Source organism: Orcinus orca, chromosome 16 (assembly GCF_937001465.1).
Source record: "Orcinus orca chromosome 16, mOrcOrc1.1, whole genome shotgun sequence".
Classification (NCBI taxonomy): domain Eukaryota; kingdom Metazoa; phylum Chordata; class Mammalia; order Artiodactyla; family Delphinidae; genus Orcinus; species Orcinus orca.
Window position 1 is genome coordinate 59,926,185 of NC_064574.1, and position 20,551 is coordinate 59,946,735.

A 20,551-nucleotide genomic window follows, 5' to 3' on the forward strand; every position below is an offset into this window, starting at 1 on the left:
AAAGAACATCAGATTTCAAAGCAGGTTTATTTAGGAAGTAACCATGTTCATATTGAAAGATGCACCATAAGAAATGCACATAGAAAATGACCTGAAAAATCTACACTCCTGCACTAACAGCGGTCGTCCGCGGAGGGCAGGATTACAGGCTATTTCTGTTCCCTTCTTCACACCTGCGTGTATTGGTTCCATTTCCTCCCCTGCCATGAGCCTGTGTCACTGCTCTTTAACGTCTGTTAATGATGAGAGGGTTCTCTACATCCTCTGCTTCCCTGTTTACCATCATTTAACTTGTGCGTATTCAACTACCAGGCCAGAGCTTGGAGTAGAAAAATTTAAAGCTAAAATATTAAAAATCCGTCAGCAGAGAGCAGCAGTTACATCAGAGCACTATTGAAAGCACGTGCGAAAGATCTTGAGCATATAATACGGGATTTACTGAAATGGGGTTTGTGGTCACCTGGGGACAGATGCGCCCTCCGTAGTTCCAATTGTTTCCAAAGGTCAGACGGTCTGTGCTGAAGGCACAGCCTCTCAGATGAGTACCAGCGGCCCCAGCCTGACTGCGTGGTCTCTTGTGTCATCTAGTTGTGGGCTCTGGGGACAGACTGCATGTTCAAGACCAGCGTCTGCTCCTCACTTGCTCAGGGGACCCCGGACAAGTGGCTTCTGCGCTCTGATGTCCCCAGCTGTGAAACCACTCCTCCTTCACAAGGCTGGCATGCAGATTACATGAGAATTGGTGTAATTTTTAGCCCAGGACCTGACAAGCAGTGGTCCCCTTTAATCTATCCAAAAGGGTTAAATCACCAAGTGCTTTATTGGGGTGAGGACCCAAAGAAGAACCAGACCAAGTCCTGCCTTCAGGGCACCCTTGGTACTGCCACGGCCATTTCTGGGTCACATCCAGATGGTGACACTCTTTAGACCCAGGTCAAACTGAGGGACAGGAAACAGAGAGGAAATGCCACAGAGGCCTCCTTCCTCAAATCCACAGGGTACAGCTCACAGAGAGAAATCTTCGTGGATGTTAGCAGAGTGACGGAGTGCGTGGGTAGAGGTGGGTCCCCATCGTGTGGTCCTGAGCCTGAAGATGTGCCTACGAGCCAAGTCAAAGGCTGACTAGCCTGGCGCGCCTTGACTGATGGTGGGGGGAAGGGCAAGGCCTCCCCTCCCATCCCACAGACCGGAGGGCACAAGATGCAGGGTGTGTACATCCCGGAGGCAGTTCTCCCAACTCCTGCAAACACAGACTTTGTCAGGGAGCCGGATACAGGAGGATGGCAGCCACATCTTCTATAGAAGGCCGCTCAGTCCCAGCTGTGTTCCAGGGTCCAGCCCAGCAGCAGGCATGGCCCCTGCAAAGCCACCCTCCCAGCTGCAGAAGGCAGCTCCCAGCAAATGGACTATTATTGACCGGCCCTTGAAAGCCACTTTACAAGTGAAATGAACAGCAAATCTCTCCTCATGGTCATTTTCACTGAGGAGTGGTGGAGACCGGCGGATCAATTTCACCGGTGTGCTGGGGACGGAGACGCCATGGCAGTGTGCCCCAGAGGCTTATTAAAAGGAACTGTCCCCCCTGAGGCTCCTGGCAGGGGCCACCTCCACAGACACAGACTCCCCTGGCACCTTGATGGTAGCCAGCAGTGGGGAGAGAGTGTTGCTGAATGTGTCTGAGGAACGGAAGACCTGACAGGAGGAGGGGGCTCCAAACATCCCTGCCAAATACCCATCTCTCTTCCATCTCTATAGATTTTTGGGCACCTGTTCCAGAAAGCCTAGTATGGTCTCTTCAGAGAAGGTTCCTTCCTCTGCCTTCCAGCCTCCTGCCCCGAGGTCAGACAGATGGAAGACTTGAGTTATGCTGCAGAAAGGAACGGGAGGTCTTGAGGTATATTTCTGTAGTTTTTAAAATCTTTGTAAAAGCCTCTATCCACTTCCCTTGATATATTGATGCCTCGGCCATCAAAGTTCTTAAGATTTTGGTGGCCAGACTCTGCCTGTGCCTCTGTTATTTCCGTGATCTAGGGGCCTTGAAAGAGCCAACTCTATTCCTATTTGTAACAGACTCAATAAATATGTGTTGAATGATACATGAGCAGTAGAAAGGACCGATATTATGCCCATTTCACAGATCAGAAAACTGAGTCTTGGGGAGGTTACAGATCTTCCTCAAAGGTCCTAAGGTGTCTAACTGAAGGCACACAGGTTTTCTGACTTTGAATATGGAGCTTCTATTACTCCACACGGCCTCTGGAAGTCTATTTTTATGGTGGAAGTGGGGCCTTTCTTGCTCTCCACACTTCCCTTTTCTTGTCTGCAAAACTGGGGTAGACATACCTCCTGCATTAAAACAGAATCGGGTGGATCAGGAACGTAATTTTACCTTGCTCAGTGGTTCTGCTCCTGCCCAGATCCAGAGCCACCAGCCTGCTTTATTATAAAAACACAGGCCGGAGGAAAGAAGAGCTTCTCCGTGGCCTGATTCCTATCAATGGGGCTGGGTAAGAAACGGCACTATTCTCCTTTAAATCTCACTAGTGCACGAGGCCAACAAAGGCTGTGAGCAATGAGAATTTCAGCCTGAGGACACAGAAGTGTGATGGCATGCACGGTGGCAGCTGCAGTGAGCTTTGGTGTAAAAAAAATCAGTGGTCCTTATTTAAGGCTCTCCTTGCAACTGTGAGACCTTCCTGCTTCCCTGGAGCTGCATGTGCACAGCCCTGGGCTCTGCTGATGGACCTCAGTCCTGGGGTGCATGTGGCCTTGGCCCTGGCTCTCTCCTAGAGGGAAGGGACCGGGGAGAATCCCAGCTCTCTTTCCCATTCAGAGCAGGCCGCCATCCTTTTCTCCATCCACCCCGGACCCCTGTCACCTCCCAGTTTATACTTACCAACAATCCCATGCCTTCAGATACTACTGTCAAACCATGTGAAATTGCCGATACTAGACTTATTTTTTGTTGTTGTTTTTGTGGCAAGAGGATTTAACCTAAGACCTTCCGCCTTCACAAATTTTAAGTGTACAATACAGGACTGTTGACTGTAGGTACAGTGCTGTACAGCAGGTCTCTAGAGCTTATTCCTCTCTCTTTTAAATTTAAATTTTATATTGGAGTACAGTTGATTTACAATGTTGTGTTAGTTTCAGGTGTACAGCAAAGTGATTCAGTTATACATATAGCCATTCTTTTTCAGATTCTTTTCCCTTATTACAAAATATCGAGGATAGTTCCCTATGCTATACAGTAGGTCCTCGTTGATTATTTTATATATATTGGGTTGGCCAAAAAGTACCTTCGGTTTTTTAGTAAAAATAAGACATTTTTCATTTTCACCAAGAACTTTATTGAGCAACGTATTCACCCTTTTGTTCTACTACTATCTGCCGTTTTTCAGGCAACTTCATAATTCCATCTTCCCAAAACTTTTTATCTTTTTGAGCAAAGAACTGTGCCAGGTGCCTTTTACAGTCTTCCAGGAAATTGAATTTTTTTCCATTAAGAGAATTTTGGAAAGGTGGAAATAAAGGGAAATTCGACGGTGCAATGTCTGGTGAATACGGCAGATGAATCAGAACTTCCCAGCCAAGCTGTAACAGTTTTTTGCCTGGTCATCAAAGAAACATGCGGTCTTGCGTTATCCTGATGGAAGATTATGCGTTTTCTGTTGACTAATTCCGGATGCCTTTCGTCGAGTGCTGCTTTCAGTTGGTTTAATTGGGAGCAGTACTTGTTGGAATTAATCGTTTGGTTTTCTGAAGGGAGGTCACAATAGAGGACTCCCTTCTAATCCTACCATATACATAGCATCACCTTCTTTGGATGAAGATCGGCCTTTGGTGTGGTTGGTGGTGGTTCATTTCACTTGCCCCACGATCTCTTCCGTTCCACATTATTGTACAGTATCCACTTTTCATCGCCTGTCACAATTTGTTTTAAAAATGGAACGTCTTTACGTTTCAGTAGAGAATTGCTTGTGGAAATATGTCAAGAAGGTTTTCTTTCACTGAACTTACGTGGAACCCAAACATCAAAGCGATTAACATAACCAAGCTGGTGCAGATGATTTTCAACGCTTGATTTGGGTATTTTGAGTATGTTGGCCATCTCTTGCGTGGTATAAAGTTGATTGTTCTCAATTAGTGTCTTGATGTGATCACTATCAACTTCAACTGGTCTACCCAACCGTGGCGCATCATCCAGTGAGAAATCTCCAGCACAAAACTTCGCAACCCACTTTTGACATGTTTCATCAGTCACAGCACCTTCTCCATACACTGCACAGATCTATTTTTGCATTTCAGTTGCGTTTTAACCTTTCTTGAGATAAAGCATAATATGCTGAAAATGTTGTCTTCTTCCACCTTCAATATTAAAATGGCTACACAAAAATTCACCAATTTTGATAAGTGTTCATTTTTAAGTGCACGCTGATATGACAGCTGTCACACACAATCTAACAAAATTGTTTTGAATGAAGTTAAAGACAACTAAGTGCTACTAGAGCCATCTTACGGAAAAAAACCGAAGGAACCTTTTGGCCAATCCAATAGTAGTGTGTATCTGCTAATCCCAACCTCCTAATTTATCCCTCCCCCCAACATTTCCCCTTTGGTAACCAAAGTTTGTTTTCCAAGTCTGTGAGTCTGTTTCTGTTGTAAATAAGTTCATTTGTATCATTTCTTTTAGATTCCACATATAAGTGATATCATATGATATTTGTCTTTCTCTGTCTTACTTCACTTAGTATGATAATCTCTAGGTCCATCCATGTTGCTGCAAATGGCATTATTTCGTTCTTTTCTATGGCTAATATTCCATTGTGTATATATACCACATCTTCTTTAAACATTCCTCTGTCGATGCACATTTAGGTTGCTTCCATGTCTTGGCTATTGTAAATAGTGCTGCAGTGAACATTGGGGTGCGTGTGTCTTTTTGAATTATGGCTTTCTCTGGATATATGCCCAGGAGTGGGATTGCTGGATCATATGGTAGTTCTGTTTTTAGTTTTTTAAGGAACATCCATACTGTCCTCCATTGTGGTTGTACCAGTTTACATTCCCACCAACAGTGTAGGAGGGTCTCCAGCATTTATCGTTTGTAGGCTTTTTGGTGATGGCCGTTCTGACCAGTGCGAGGTGATACCTCATTGTAGTTTTGAATTGCATTTCTCTAATCATTAGCATTGCTGAGCCTCTTTTCATGTGCTTTTTGGCCATCTGTATATCTTCTTTGGAGAAATGTCTGTTTAGGTCTTCTGCCCATTTTTTGATTGGGTTTTTGTTTTTTGACAGAGTTGCATGAGCTAGCTGTTTGTAAATTTTGGAGATTAATCCTTTGTTGGTTGCTTCATTTTGTAGATATTTCCTCCCATTCTGTGGGTTGTCTTTTCATTTTGCTTATGGTTTCCTTTGCTGTGCAAAAGCTTTGAAGTTTAATTAGGTCCCAGTTGTTTGTTTTTATTTTGATTATTCTAGGAGGTGGATCCCAAAAGATACTGCTGCGATTTATGTCAAAGACTGTTCTGCCTATGTTTTCCTCTAGGAGGTTTATAGTATCCAGTCTTACATTTAGGTCCTTAATCCATTTTGAGTTTAGAACTTATTCATCTTATTCAACTGCAACATTATGCCTGTCAGTTAGTAACTCCCTACTTGCCCCTCCCCCTGCCTCTACTAACCACCATTCCAGGCTTTGGTTCTCCAAGTTTGACTATTTCAGATGCGTCATATAAGTGGAATCATACAGTAGCTGTCCTTGTAACTGGCTTATTTCATCTAGCGTAGTGTCCTCAGCATTCATCCATGTTTTCACATATGTCAGAATTTCCTCTTTTTTTTAAAGGCTTGAATATTCCATTGTATGGATGGACCACATTTTTTATCCATTCACGGAGATTAGGTTATTTGCACATCTTCCCTGTTGTGAAGAGTGCTGCGGTGAACGTGAGGGTGCAGAGAGACTTCTTCCAGATCCTGATTTCTGTTCTTTTGGATACTTATTCTACCCTAGAAGCCTTGGCTCAAAGCCAGCAAGACACTTGCCTAAGGAAACGCAGCTGGTTAGTGGCTCCACGTGGGGTGAACTCTCCCGCCATTGCCGCAGCGCTGTGAGGGCCAAGCGATCATCATCCCCGTGTGGCAGGCAGCCCAGGGCACGAGGCTCAAGGGCAGCGAGCAGAGCCCGTTGGCGGGGGACCCGAGGGTGTCCTGGCTCGGAGGCCCCGCCCTCACCCGCTGCGCTGCTACCCACACAGGTGCCTTTGGTGAAACGAAATAAAATGCCAGGATCCTGGCCCCGCTGTCTCGTAACTGTCCCCTCGCGCCAGCCAGCCTCCCGCCTCTCCCGGGCCCTCCCAGGAGCCAGCTCTGGGGACCACGGGCTCTGGTCACTGTGGGCAGAGGTCCTCCTGGCCTCACACATCATGCCCAGTGATGACAGCAGCCACGGGCACAGGGGCAACTGGCTGGACCCCGGACAGTGTGAGGGGAGGCCAGCGGTTTACAATGACCTTTACACCTGAGCCCACCTGCACACTTGTAATCAACAGCCCCTCACAGGGGGGCAAAGATTCCTTCCAGCATCGCCTGCCCATCCTCTAAGCGGTGTTCGGGGATAGAGGCTTTTGGTAATGTGTTTGGGAAGAAGAGAGGGCCGTGGCGGCTTTGGGCCCATGGCCAGTGTCATTCTGAAGGATGTACCCAGAGGACAAGGTCAGATGCTTCTCTTTCCTCCATGTACAGAAGATAAGCACACCCTGGCCCCCATGGGAGAAGGTGGTAATTAGAAGGATTTTTCACTTTATTACCTTACTGAGATGTCGTCCCAAATGGGAAATGAGGGACATCTCACTGAGCACAGTGTCTGGGTCCCTGAAAAGGCGTGAAGTGGCCATTTCAGGGCCCTCTGCGGGGACCATTCCTCTTTGGATATGATCCATTCCTTTGCTTATCTGGACTGGGCCTGGAGACAGCTGGTGGTGATCCTGGATCTGCCACTTACTAGCTGGTGGCTGTGTCCTCCCTGAGCCTCGGGGCTCAGCTCTAGCTGGGCTCTGTCTTCCCTTGCAGAGTCCTCTAGGACTTGCGCCCGGAAAGCCCTTGGCACAGAGCCTGATGCCACAGAGACAGTCGGGATGTGCGAACAACCTTTAATCTTTGTTTTTTAAAAGCATTTTGTATCAGTGAGATACAATCAACGTTTTCTCTTTTATATTTTCTGTCAGCTGTGCTCTCACCACTTAGAGGCAGTTATTATTCCATTACCAAGTCGTGTTGATTCTACTTTCTATTCAAATTTCAGTCTGTGGTAGACAAAATGACACCCCCCCCCCAAATTCTGCACCCTAACCCCTGGAACCGATAAATGTGTCCCCTTACATGGCAAAGGGGACTCAGTAGATTTAAGGATTGGGGCAGAGGGGAGATATCCAGGTGGGTCCAATGTGATCACAAAGGTCTTTATAAGAAGGAGGCAGGAGGGTCAGAGGGAAAGAGAGTTGAAGATGCTGCCCTGTTGGCTTTGAAGATGGAGGCAGGGGCCACGAGCCGAGGCAAGCAGGTGGCCTGCAGGGGCTGGGAAGGGCCAGGAAGGATTCTCCCTTAGAGCGTCCAGGAGGTACACCTTGAATGTAGCCTCATAAGACCATTTGGGACTTCCGGCCTCCAAAACTGTAAGACAGCACAGCATGTTGTTTTAAGCCACCGAGTGTGTGGTAATGTGTTACAGCAGCCGTGGGAAGTAAGACAGAGTCCACCACCTCTGCACTCACAGCCCCAACCCAGGCTTCTGCACGTGCCTAGAGCAGCAGCCTTGGCATCGGGACTTACAAGTGCAACCAGATCATGGAGCCCCCGCCACCGAGAGCCCTCCAGCAGATGCCCTTCACCCTCCAGCTGCTCCCTCCCTGCCTCCCCCCGTGCTCCAGGTGCCCAGAGCCTCCTGGCCCCAAGCTTCACCCAGGCTGGCCCCCTACGCCCACTCTCGGGCACTTCCTGCCATGCCCCAGGCTCCCTGCTCAGGGAGGCTCTGGTGGCATTTGTAACCTAAGTCTTTGAACGTGTGATGTTTTTAACCCTCCTTCGGACTATGAGCTCCACGGGTCCTGGGACAACCCGTTTTGTTCACCATTTATCCCCAGTACCTTGCGCAGTGCTCGGCCCACATGGGTGCGCCAAGATTCACGGAGTAAACAAATGTACCTTCAGGTGTGTTCTGTACACGGCGGGGTTACAGCCTCCCTACTGTGCTTTAACCTGTGTTGGAATCACACGTCCTCACGGGCTCATAAACGCACTCCCGTGCCCCTGTGCGTACTGGCTGCTGCTGTCTCGCGGTTATAGGTGTTTTTTCACCAGTATATCCAGTATCAGTGATGCTTGCCTTGGACGCACAAGTTGTTCCGTATTTTTGACTCTTTTGCATACTGCTGTCGTAAACGCCCTTACAATTGGACCCTGGCAGACATAATTCCCTCTCCTGTGTTTGTGCATCTTTTATGACTTAAAATGCAGTGTTCTCCCAAGCATTTTCTTTCTTGGACTTTGAAATGTGCCTTTGCTGGAAGATCAATGAAGACAGTGAGAAGACAGCCGGGGCCAGAACCGTCTTTCGTTGACTTAAAAGCGGGTCCAGAGCTGCGGCCCCAGAGCTGTGCTGGGCGCTGTTGACGGACAGGAAGTTCACACGACAACGTGGACGCCCCTCCCTATTTCTCCACGCCGTTCTTGCCACCCAGCCAGGCAGCAGCCATGCCCCGGAGGCCACTCCCACCGTCCACCCCACCCCCAGCCCCTGCCTGTAGCTATTTGCACTTGGAACCCTGACTTAACCCGATTCTCCCCGCTCTGTCTTACAGTGACGTCACCCCTCCCGGAGAACCGCTGACCAAGAACAGCCGGCCCAAAGTGGCTTCCCGCTTCCCCAAGCTGTCCCGAGGTCACCCCAGGGAGACGCGCAACGTGGAGCCCCAGAGCGGCGACCTCTGACCTCGATGGCCACCCAGACTCGGGCCCTACGTGCTGCGCCAGCTGCCTCCACCCAGGCCACGGCAGCTGGCCCCTTCCACCTCGGAGGGACAACCCTGTCCCCCCAGTGAACCCCAGAGAGCACACCTTCCCCGCCGGTCCCATGACACCCTGATTAAACTGGGCCGTGTGAGAGCAGGGCAGCTCCTCGCTGGACAGACGCAGACATGTGGGCCCTGCTCTCCCCAGGCCCTGCCCTGGGCCGTGAGGGCCAGCTGTTCCCCTCCCTCCAGCTCGGGGGCCAGCAGGAGGGTGGGCGCTGGATCGGGCTCGGAGCCCCCTGGTTGAGATGCACGAGTCTGATGTCTCAGTTGGTCAGAAGGTTCATTGAGAAACCCCCTCTTAACTCTTGCCCATGTGGGAATTCGAATGACTGGTTTGGGGTTTTTTTCCCCTGTTTAATGTAATTGCCTGCTACAACCTATGGACGTGAAGGGTTTGGGTGGAGGCTAGTTCCCTACTATGCACTCCCCACCAGTGGTCAGTAGACACCCTAGTTCTTGCCACCGTGCTCCAGGGAGACAGTCCCGTTAGAGGGATGTGGAACTGTGGTTCTTGGAGAACTTCCCTACCTCCTTATGGTTGGTTCTGGAAGGACCAGCCCCTTTAGGAAACCTGAGGCCCCCTAGGCCCATGTGCACCTGGTCAGGCCAGCCAGCAGCAGCAACCCAGTGACCTGTATTGGAGAGCTCTGGGCTATCCAGGAGTCGGTGGCCTTGGCCTCGAAAGCCTAGAGGAGAGCCCTCAGGCTGTTAGAGACTCAGCTCCGGGAAGCATTCCAGAAGGTTCTGTGGACCTCGGGCTTTCAGACCTGGCCCCGGGGCTCCCAGGCGCTCAGCGTGGCTCTCTGTGAACTTGGACACAAGTGTCCACTCTGCACAGATCATGATCATCCCCTAAAGACGAGGGTGTGCAACACAGCCTCTGTCAGCCAGCATGTTCTCAGCGGGAGCAGGGCCCTGTGTGCCCGAGACCAATCCCTCTGCCCCTCCCATTCAGAGCGGGGGCCCCCCCTGGCAGCTCGCCCCATGGGACCAGAGCCATTTAGCCAGCTTTAACATCCAGAATCATGGAACTCTCTCCCACCCTGGGCAAGAACCATCCTCAGCTGCTGATACAAAAAGAGGCGTTTTCTGGGGACAACAGCCGGTATGAATGTGTGTGAAAGATGGTCGGTAGAAGGCTGACCACTCGTCAGCTTACAACTGGGTGAGCGGTGTGGGTAATCACTGAGGATTTCCTAGATAGCGGAAAACTCAGGAAGGAATGACCTGGAAGGTTTGTGTTGCGTGTTCCTCCCATCAGCCAAAAGGAAACTCATCAGAGCCGTTAAGCAGAGCTGAGATCATCTACGCACAGCCCTCCAGAGGCTCGGAGGAGGCCCGAGTGACTTCTGAGGGAACATTCTGCCAGGTGAGCCAGGTCCAGGTGAGCGAAACAAGCCGGCTGTTCTCCGCAGATGGAGTGGGGAGTGTCTGGGGGCCCTGCTGTCAGCTCGTGGGGGTCAGAGGACCCGAGGGACCCTGTGTCCTAGAAAGGCAACGTGGTTTCTCTCTTCCGCGTGTGTGCCGACGGAGCCACTGCACGTGCACTTTGTTGGAATCCCGAGTCCCACAGCGCTGCCTTCAACACAGAGCCCTCCTCGACCAGATCCTCCAGGACTGTCTGGAAGCTCCAGCTGCCCCAGATCCCAGCCCCCCGCATTTGGGTCCCTCCACAGCAGTCAGTTTGACACCAGCTGACAGGCTGCACAGTCTGATCTGTTCCCAAGGTGTCTCCTCTCCGGCTGTACCAGATCCAGAATGGAACCACTGCCCCGACACCCCCCAGGGCCAAGGGTTCCGATCAGCCAGCCTTTTCTGGCGCCTGACCCGAACACATCTGAGTGCGAGTCTGGTCTCGCCTTCTCCAGCCGCCCCACCAGGAGCCAGCTTTGACATTCTGTGCACGGAGTTTAAAAAAAAGAGCCAAAAAAAAAAAAAGGCATCCATAGCTACGGCGGACAGATGCTGAGCTGGGAGATACAAATGCACTCGCAGCCCGTATTTAAAAAGGAGAAACTCTGCCTCCCCATTTTTTTTTTTTTTTTTTTTCTTTCTGTACGCGGGCCTCTCACTGTTATAGCCTCTCCCGCTGCGGAGCACAGGCTCCGGACACACAGGCTCAGCGGCCACGGCTCACGGGCCCAGCCGCTCCGCGGCATGTGGGATCTTCCCGGGACCGGGATACGAACCCGTATCCCCTGCATCGGCAGGCGGACTCTCAACCACTGCGCCACCAGGGAAGCCCTGCCTCCCCATTTTTTAAAGCTTAATTATTCATGGAAAACTTGCCCTGTTCTCCCAAAATGTGGATTGTAAAAAGCATGTTCCTGGGGGCCCCACGGGGACCCTCCAGGCTGCTTGCTCTCTGTACCTCCGTTTTCGTGATCCTGCAGAAACCCTGATCTTCAATTGCTTTGATTTCAGCTCAGACATGCATGTGACATGCACATTACAGCACCTCCTCAAAGCCTTAACTTTGGAATCACATGGAATGTTCTGCAGTGATTAGTCCATCCAGCTGCTCAAAATACTCCTGCCCTGCTCTCCAGGGTGGCGGGATGGACTTAGAAGGGGCAGACTCCCCAGCTCCTAGAGAAGGAATAAAACACCGAGGTCCAGGCAGAGATCCGGGACAAATGCCAGCCCCTGAGGATGTGTCATCATCTGCCCATCAATCCACCTCCAATTCAGAGGGTGGGAAATGCCCTGGGACCCATCGCGGGGAAAGACAGCCCTTCAGAAAGGAGCAGTTGGCATTGCTTCTCTCTCCTCGATCAAATTAGAAGATTGTTTGGAGCCTCCAAAGTCGGCGTCTGAGAGAGGAAGCCGCCCCCCATTCTGAAAGGAACTGAAGGGCCCGTCTCTCCAGACGGCCTTGACCCTCTGGTACCCCACCTGTACGGGGAGGGAGAGGCCCCTCCAGGTCCCCTCTGCACAGCCAGGCTGTCTGCTCAGGGGCGGCTTCAGCCAGAATGGGCCGCGGCATCAGCCGGGTCCATCTCTGCCATCTTATTTGCTCCCTCCTTTTCCCCGAGATAAAGGAGACCCAGGAAAAGCAGGGCTGGGTAGAGACATCTCTCCTTAATAGAGAAAACCAAAGCTCCCAGAAGGGCGGTCCGAGGCTGATGGAAACCTCGCCCAGAAGCGAGCTTTCCCAGCTCCCGCCGCAGCTGGTCTGGAATCCTGGCTTGAAACAGCCCAGCCTCTCTCCACAGTCAGGCCCTGGGCGAGGCGGCGGCTTTCCTGGAAAAGGCTCTTAAAGCCCACGGTGGTCACCAGGCCCATCCAAGGGCTTCCTGGCTACAAAAGGCATCACCTGATTGAGCTGTAGAGACAGTACCATCTTGGGAGACCTGGCAAGGGCGTGAAGGGTGAGGCGGAGGGACGCGGACCAGTGTTTGTGGACAAGGTCTGGTCACACAGCATGGGGCCTACTGAGATGTGTTCTTTGATAACCGCTGGACTTTACGGGCTGTGCTGTGCCTTTAAAACAACAGAGGCAATCAGAGCTGTTTAAGTCTGTCCCTGGGATTGATAACACAGATGCAGCTACTGCCCAGAGGCAGCAGGCACTGGAGGCCCAAGAATTAATCCCCAGGTTCTGGGCTCAGAATCAGGAAACAGGAATGAAGACCCACCCGCCAGCCCAGTTGATCCGAAGCACTCCTAACACCCTGAACTAGGGCTCTGCGGCCCGGGCGAGCCGGTGGCCTGCCCTCCTCTTTTTCTCCTATTTCCTCAGGACACAGTTTGCCCACTGGAGGACCAGGTCACAGGGTTTCAGGCCTTGGCCCCCCACACCACCTGCTCACCCTCACAGGGGGTGCCACCAGCTGGCCCCCTCACCTGGAGGCCAGGCCCTGACCTCGGGCCCCGGCAGACCTCCCCTAACCGGTCACGCCTGGCATCCTTCATCCCTCAGTCTGAAGTTGGTACCAGCGCCCATTCATGGGAGGTGCTCTCCCCCAAAGGGGCCACCTTGCCTGGCGTGTCACTGACAGTAAAGAACAGGCTGGATTCTCAGCCTCAAGCTGCGTGGACATCCCCCAGGACCTGCAGAGAAGGACCCTGCCTGGGAGCATCAGATCGGCTAAGAGGCACCCTAGAAGGAGCACGCCCTGCTCGAGCTTCAACCCCAAAGGCAATAACTATCTTGACCCTGTCTCGGTGTTTCCCTTGGGACGCTGCCACCCACACTGGACCTTCCCCCAGGCTGGGCGCACCTGGCACGCAGGCATCTGCTCACGAGCAAGGCCTTTTGCAACGATCATTTTTCACAATATTGTGTATTTCATTAAAGCTAACATTAAATGTTTGCTGTTCAGATTGGCTTCTGTGCTAATTTTGCACAACTGTAGCACTGTATATTTTATCTAACATTCCCATGCCAAAAAATTCATTTTTCATGTTTCCCTAAAAGGTGGTCTTGATTACGTTTCCAAAATAAAACTTCGGCTACTGGATCGATAGAAGTGAGGGTGGAGCCTTGCCGATCTCCGTGCTCTGAGCAGAGCAGCTGTGGGCTCATCCCACAGTGACTGAAACGCCCCTGCCCAGTTCGTGGCGGGATTTCTGACCTTCCCTTCCGCCATGCCCATTGCCTGGATGGGTAGTTCTCAAGTCTGTTAAGGAGCCCTCACTTTCATCTCTGAATCCTAATAACCACATTAAATGGGTTTCCTTATCTACCCAATCAGTTTAGGAAGAGAAGTGGAAAGAAAAATCTGGTTTCTCTAAAAGATGGTTGAGGCTATAGCAAGGATGAGCGACCCCACTCTAAGGACAAGCTGGACCCATGAGTGTTTCGAGGTCCAGGGATTCAGTTCTTACTGGCACATAAATGTTTTGCCATCATCACTGAAAACCACTAGCTGACCCACCCAGGCTCCCCGCCTGCCCTCGAATCCCATCAGGTCTGCCTCCTGCTTTCATGAACTGCAAGGGAAGAAGCCATGCACCTCCGACGATTCTTTCCACCATCACCTGAGACCATACAAGGGGACGCCCTTGCAAAAACTGGGACTGAGGACATGGAAGGTTACAAAATGGGGGATCACACGTTTGCACCCAGAGTTGCTAGCACCTGAGCTGGAGAACAGGCATAGCCAGGAGTGAGGGGGTGCTGGATTTTTTATTATCTAGGATTCATCCTAGAAAGAATGTCTCTGCCTCTGCAGCCTTAGTGGCACCATCCCTGGCATCGCCATTTGGTAGAACACTTTGCTTAACTCATCAGATGCTGACTTCTTGGAGGAGGGAGTCTTTTGACTACACGTGCCATGGTGACCCAGCCGGAGTCACCCACGATCGGGTCCCAGTGAGCCATCTGTCGCAGGGAACAAGGCGACAAATCTAGAGTCTAGCGTCTGGATGTGAGGCCTAGAAGCCCGCGGATTCGCTCTGAAACACATAGTATTATCTTAACTACCCTGTTCTGTTAAGGTTTACACAATAGAATTTTTAAACAAATGTGTTTAATTTTCTAAAATCTCTTGTATTAAAATTTTCTTTTGGAATAAGCTGTGGTAATTTTGTTACAAGCTGGTTAAGACACACCTCTTTACAACTGACAACATTAAAACAGTGACATTTTCTAAATTAGATACTCGGTTTATGGTCTCTCTGATTCTTTGTGTCCATTCTTTTTTCAGCAGTTGGGGATTAGGTGAACTTTCAATATACATGTTATAAAAACTTCCAGAAAGGTCCTTCACCATTGCACATGTTATCCTGAACAACAGGATCTGATTGGACGAACATCACTTGTATTTGAAGTGGAGCAAAATCCTATTTTGAGTTATCAGGCAGGTCTGTATTAATTGGAGATGCAGAATCAAAATTCTCTACAGAAGAAAAAAAGCCCCTCCTATTCATTCACTCAGAAACATAGTTATTGGGCACCTACTGTATACCATCATGCGAGGCACTGGGCATGCAGCAGTGACCAAGACAGAAAGGACCCCTGCCATTTTGGACTCACATTCCAAGTAAGGCAGATGGACAATTATATGTATATTTCTTCCTATCTATCTCTCCATCCATCCGTCTCTGTCTATACACACGCACACTTCTTAAAGTCAGCCGTCCGGATAATTACAGACCACAGTAAGTGCCATGAAGGAATAAGCAGGGCTTGGAGAACGGATTTCCTGTGAACAGTCCAGGCCAGGCTTTCTCACCCTCGGCACTGCTGACATTTGGGGCTGGACAGTTCTGTGTCAAGGGAACTGTCCTGTCACTGTAAGATGGTCAGCAGCCCTGGCCTCTAACGCTAAATGCCCCTAGAACCCTTTCCGTGCTGACAACCAGAAATGCCTCCAGGTTCGACCACACGTCCCCGGAGTGAGGAATGGTCCCCCCTTGGGAACCATGAGGCTAGACCAAGGGGTTCTCTTGGCAGGTGTGACATGTAAGCTGTGACCTAAAGGATGAGAAAGAAATACTACACTGTCCCCTGCTCCCTACCCCAAATTTACATTGGCTTAAAAATCCATACCCTATAGCAAGGTACTTAACCTTTTTAACCAGGATGAGAAGAGCCTAGGCATAAGGTCAGTACATAAAAGTCATACCCGCAAATCCTGGGGAGATTCTGCTCAGGGCCCCACGAAGGGTGCACTGCAGCCTGCTGAGCCCAGTGCTGTGGAAAGGGCACCCCAGGGCTGATGAAACAGGAGAAGGGGTGGGACCAACTCTGCATTTCGAGGGCACATTCATGGATCGCACTGCGTCCTGTGCCCTACAGCCTCCAGGTTACTCAACCCTATGCCAACCCAGTGTATCCTGTATTTGAACATATGAGAAAACTACACACAGGTTGAGTGCTGGCCTGAGGTCCCCCAGCCTCAAGGTAGAAAAGTAACAGAGGACCCCAATAAAGATGTTAAAAAAAAAAGAAACAGAGGACTGTTTCCACCGTGCCCACAGCCTGGACTGTCTTGGCCACACTCTAATCTGTTCTGGTCTCCCCTCCCTCGCTCCCAGTACGGAACAAACTCCCCGATAATCCTCAACCTCTCCTCCCAGCTTCCCAGCCATCTCCAAGCATGGCTATCTCCCAAGGGCCCTATTCACTCGCGCTCCCCCAAGGAAGCTTTTTTATTCTCCCTCAATCCATATTCCCAATTCTCAATTTCCCTGCTTCAAACCACTTTGCCTCCTTAAAAACATCAATTCCTTTGACGCTCATGCCATTCACCTGTAACACTCTCTATGCCTACGCTTGGACTTGTATATTGACCTCCGAGCTGCTTCTCACTCACTGATGATTAACGCCTCACTCATCAGGGGCCCCTCCATCCCCTCCGGCCACACCCCGCATCTCGCTTCTCTGAGCTGCTTCCTCTCCAGAGGCTATTCCTCTGTGCCACTTGCAGCTCTTCTAGACCAACGCGGCGTCCATCACTGCACCACCTCTGTAATCTTGACGTCAGATTCTCTGCTCTGATCCACTCTGTCCCCCCAGCACTTTGCTCTAGTGCCATCAAAGCAACAACTGTTCAAATTTTTCAGGCCTGCAATCTGTCATTTTTAAAAACCTGTCCTCCTCACATACTCTTGCCAAGCACCCCATCCCAGCGCTGGTTCTGTGGGCCATGACGGTCATCGCTCCCTTCGGGGACATCTGTGAGTCCCCTGCCCCTCTTTCACACTTGCTTGGCAAAAACCCAGCCCTAGTCAAGCCCAACTGACAAGCTAGTCTAAAAGCCGGTATTACTTGTAACTTTGGTTTGTAACTCCACATTTTGTTTTCTTCATAATTTAAGAGACTAATGCATTTTAAAAAATTATTTATGTTTGGGAGCACACAATGTACAAAGATGTATAAAGGGGTGGGGATGGAGCTGTAAAGGAGCAGGGATTTTTTTGTTACTAAAGTTAAGCTGATGTAAACTCAAATCATTATTCAAAGTAACTTTAGGTTGTTAAATGTAATCCTCATGGTAATCACAAAGAAAACAGCTATAGAATATACACAGAAGGAGATGGAAAGGAACAGTTCATGTGAAAAACTAAACACCAAAGACAGCAATGCATGGAATAAGGGACAAAAAAGCTAGAAGGCATATAGAAAATGAATAGCAATGACAGAATAAGTCCCTCCTTATCAGTAATTAAATTTAAATGGATTAAACTTTCCAACCAAGACAAAGATTGGCAGAATGAATAAAAACACATGATCCAACTATATTTTGTCAAAAAGAGATTCACTTTAGATCTAAAACCACAAGTAGATTTAAAGTGAAAGTATGGAAAAAGATATTCCATGCAAGTAGTAACCAAAAGAGGAGTGGCTATATGATATCAGACAAAATAGATTTTAATGAAAATTTCAATACAGGAAGAAGATATAACAGTTATAAACATTTATGCACCTAATAATAGTTATCAAAATATAGAAAGCAAAAACTTACAGAATTGAACAGAGAAATAGACAGTTCTACAGTTATAGCTGGTGACCTCAATAACCCACTCTCAATAATGGACAGAACGACCAGACAGAAGATAAGTAAGGAAACAGAGGATTTAACACAATAAACCAACTAAATCTAACAGACATACACAGAGCACTCTACCCAATAGTAGCAGCATATACATGTTTCTGAAGTGCACATGGGACATTTTCCAGGACAGACCATATGTTAGGCCACAAGTTTCAACAGATTCTAAAAGATAGATTTCATACAAAGTGTCCTCTCCAACCTGATGGGATAAAGTTAGAAATCAATAACAGAAGGAAAATGGAAAAATCACAGATTTGTGAAAAACAGTACAAACAACCAATGGATCAAAGAAATCACAAGGGAAATTAGAAAATACTTCAAGACAAATGAAAATGAAAACACGACATACCAAAACCTATGGGATGCAGCAAAAGCAATGCCAAGGGAGAAATTTATAGCTATAAATGCCTATATTAAAAAACTGGAAAGACCTAAATCAGCACTCTAATCTTACAACTTCAGGAACTAGAAAAAGGACAAACTAAACTCAAAGGTAACGGAAGGAAGGAAATAATAAAATTAGAGCAGAAATAAAACAGAGAGTGGAAAAGCAACAGAGAAAATTAATGAAAGTTGTTGAAATGTATCAACAAAATTGAAAAACTTTAGCTAGATGGACCAACGAAAAAAGAAGTTTCGATTTACTAAAATCAGAAATGAAAATGGGGACATTACTACTGATTCTACAGAAATAAAAGGATTATGAGTACCATGAACAATTTTATGCCAACAAGTTGGATAACCTAGATAAAATGGACAAATTTCTAGAAACACAAAACCTACCAAGACTGGATCAAAGAAATAGAAAATCTGAATAAACTTATGTATAACTAGTAAGAAGGTTGAATTAGTAATCAATCTCCGCAGAAAGGAAAGTTCTGGACCTGATGACTTCACTGGTGAATTCTGCCAAACATTTAAAGAACTAATGCCAATCCTCAAACTTTTCCCAAAAATTGAAGAAGAGGGACTTCTCACTCATTCTATGAGGGCCGTATTACCCTGATACAAAGGCAGACAAAACAACTACAAAATAAAACTACAAACAATATCCCTGGTGAACACTGATGCAAAAATCCTCAACAAAACACTAACAAAGAATTCAGCAGCATATTAAAAATATTATACACCATGACCAAGTGGGATTTATTCCTGGAATGCAAAGATGGTTCAGCAGGTGAAAATTGATTAATATGCCACATGAACAGAATGGAAGGGAAAAAACCCACTTGATCATCTCAATAGATGCAGAAAAGGCATTTGACAAAATTCAACACCCTTACATAACAAACACACTCAACAAACTAGGAATAGAAGGAACATACCTCAACATAATAAAAACCATATATTAAAAAAAAACACAGCAAACACCACATATATTCAGCAGTGAAAGACTGAAAACATTTCCTCTAAGAACAGGAACAAGATGAGGGTGTCCACTTTTGCCACTTCTATTCAAACATAGTACTGGAAGTTCCAACCAGAGCAATTAGGCAAGAAAAAGAAATAAAAAGCATGCAAATTGAAAAGGAAGAAGTAAAATCCTCTCTATTCATAGATGATAGGATCTTATATATATAAAACCTTAAAGATTCTGCAAAACAAAACAAACAAAAACCCCACAACTGCTAGAGATAATAAACAATTTCAGCAAAGTAGCAGGGTACAAAGTCAGCACACAAAAATCAGTTGCATTTCTGTACATTAACAATGAATAAACTGAAAGGAAAATTATGAAAACAGTTCAACTCACAATAGCATCAAAAAGAATACTTAGGTATTAACCAAAGAGGTAAAAGACTTGTACAATAAACTATAAAACATTGCTGAAAGAAATTAGATAAGACATAAATAAATGGAAACACATACCATGTGTAATCTTCATGGATTAGAAGATTTAATATTGTTAAGATGTCACTACCCAAAGTGATTGACTAATGAATGCAATCCCTATCAAAATCCCAATCATCTTTTTTTTTTTCAGAAATAGAAAAAATCCATTTTAAAATTCATATGGAAGCTCAGGGGACCCAAAATAGCTAAAACAATCTTGAAAAGGAAGAACAAGTCTGGAAGACTCATTTCTTGATTTCAAAACTTTTAACAAAGGTACGGTCATCAAAACAGTGTGGCAGTAGGAATTTCCTGGCGATCCAGTGGTTAAGACTTTGCCTTCCAACGTGGGAGGTGCAGGTTCCACCCTTGGTTAGGGAGCTAGGATCCCACATGTTCACAGCCAAAGGGCCAAAACATAAAACAGAAGTAATATTGTAACAAATTCAATAAAGACTTTAAAAATGGTCCACATCAAAAAAAAGTCTTAAAAAAAAAAAACAAAACAGTGTGGTAGTGGCATGAAGAAAGACACACAGACAAAGAGAATAGAATAGAGAACCCAGAAATAAACCCTTGCATATATGGCCAAATGATTCATTGATAAGGGTATCAAGAGCATTTGATGGGGAAAGGATAGTCTTTTAACAAATGGGAAAACTGTCCATGTAGAAAAGGAAGTTGGGGCCTTACATAACACCGTATACTAAAATTATCTCAAAAGGGATCAAAAACCTAAATAAATGTATAAAACTCTTAGAAGAAAACACAGGGGGAAGGCTTCACAACACTGGATTTGACAGTGATTTCTTGAATATGACACCAAAGGCACAAGCAACAAAAGAAAAGATAGATTCAACTTATCAGAAATTTTAAAATTTTGGACATCATAAGACAGTATCAACAGAGTAAAACAGCCCAGAGGATGGAAGAAAATACGGGCAAATAAAGTTTGTGATAAGGGATTAATACCCAGAATATGTAGAGAACTCAAAACTCAACAACAACAACAAAAAAAACCCAATTCGAAAATGGTCAAAGGACTTGAATAGACAGTTATCCTAAGATATACAAAGAGCATGTGACCAAAAGCACATGAAAAGATGCTCAACACCGGTAATCATTACAGAAATGCAA

The 20,551-nt window shown here is 47.5% G+C and overlaps 1 protein-coding gene across 5 annotated transcripts in view; it reads left to right on the top strand.

The window, feature by feature from the left end:
* Positions 1-14,680, top strand: part of SNX29 (sorting nexin 29) — a 551,964-nt gene extending 537,284 nt beyond the window's left edge. For 4 of the 5 annotated variants that reach the window (XM_033428786.2, XM_004270168.4, XM_049699767.1 and 1 more), the window contains one exon: positions 8,865-14,680. In XM_033428786.2, the coding sequence (XP_033284677.1) occupies positions 8,865-8,994 (130 nt within the window). In that variant the 3' untranslated portion in view covers positions 8,995-14,680. The remainder of the gene's footprint in view (positions 1-8,864) is intronic. The other variant, XM_033428787.2, reaches the window with a different exon arrangement.
* Positions 14,681-20,551: the final 5,871 nt, after the last annotated feature.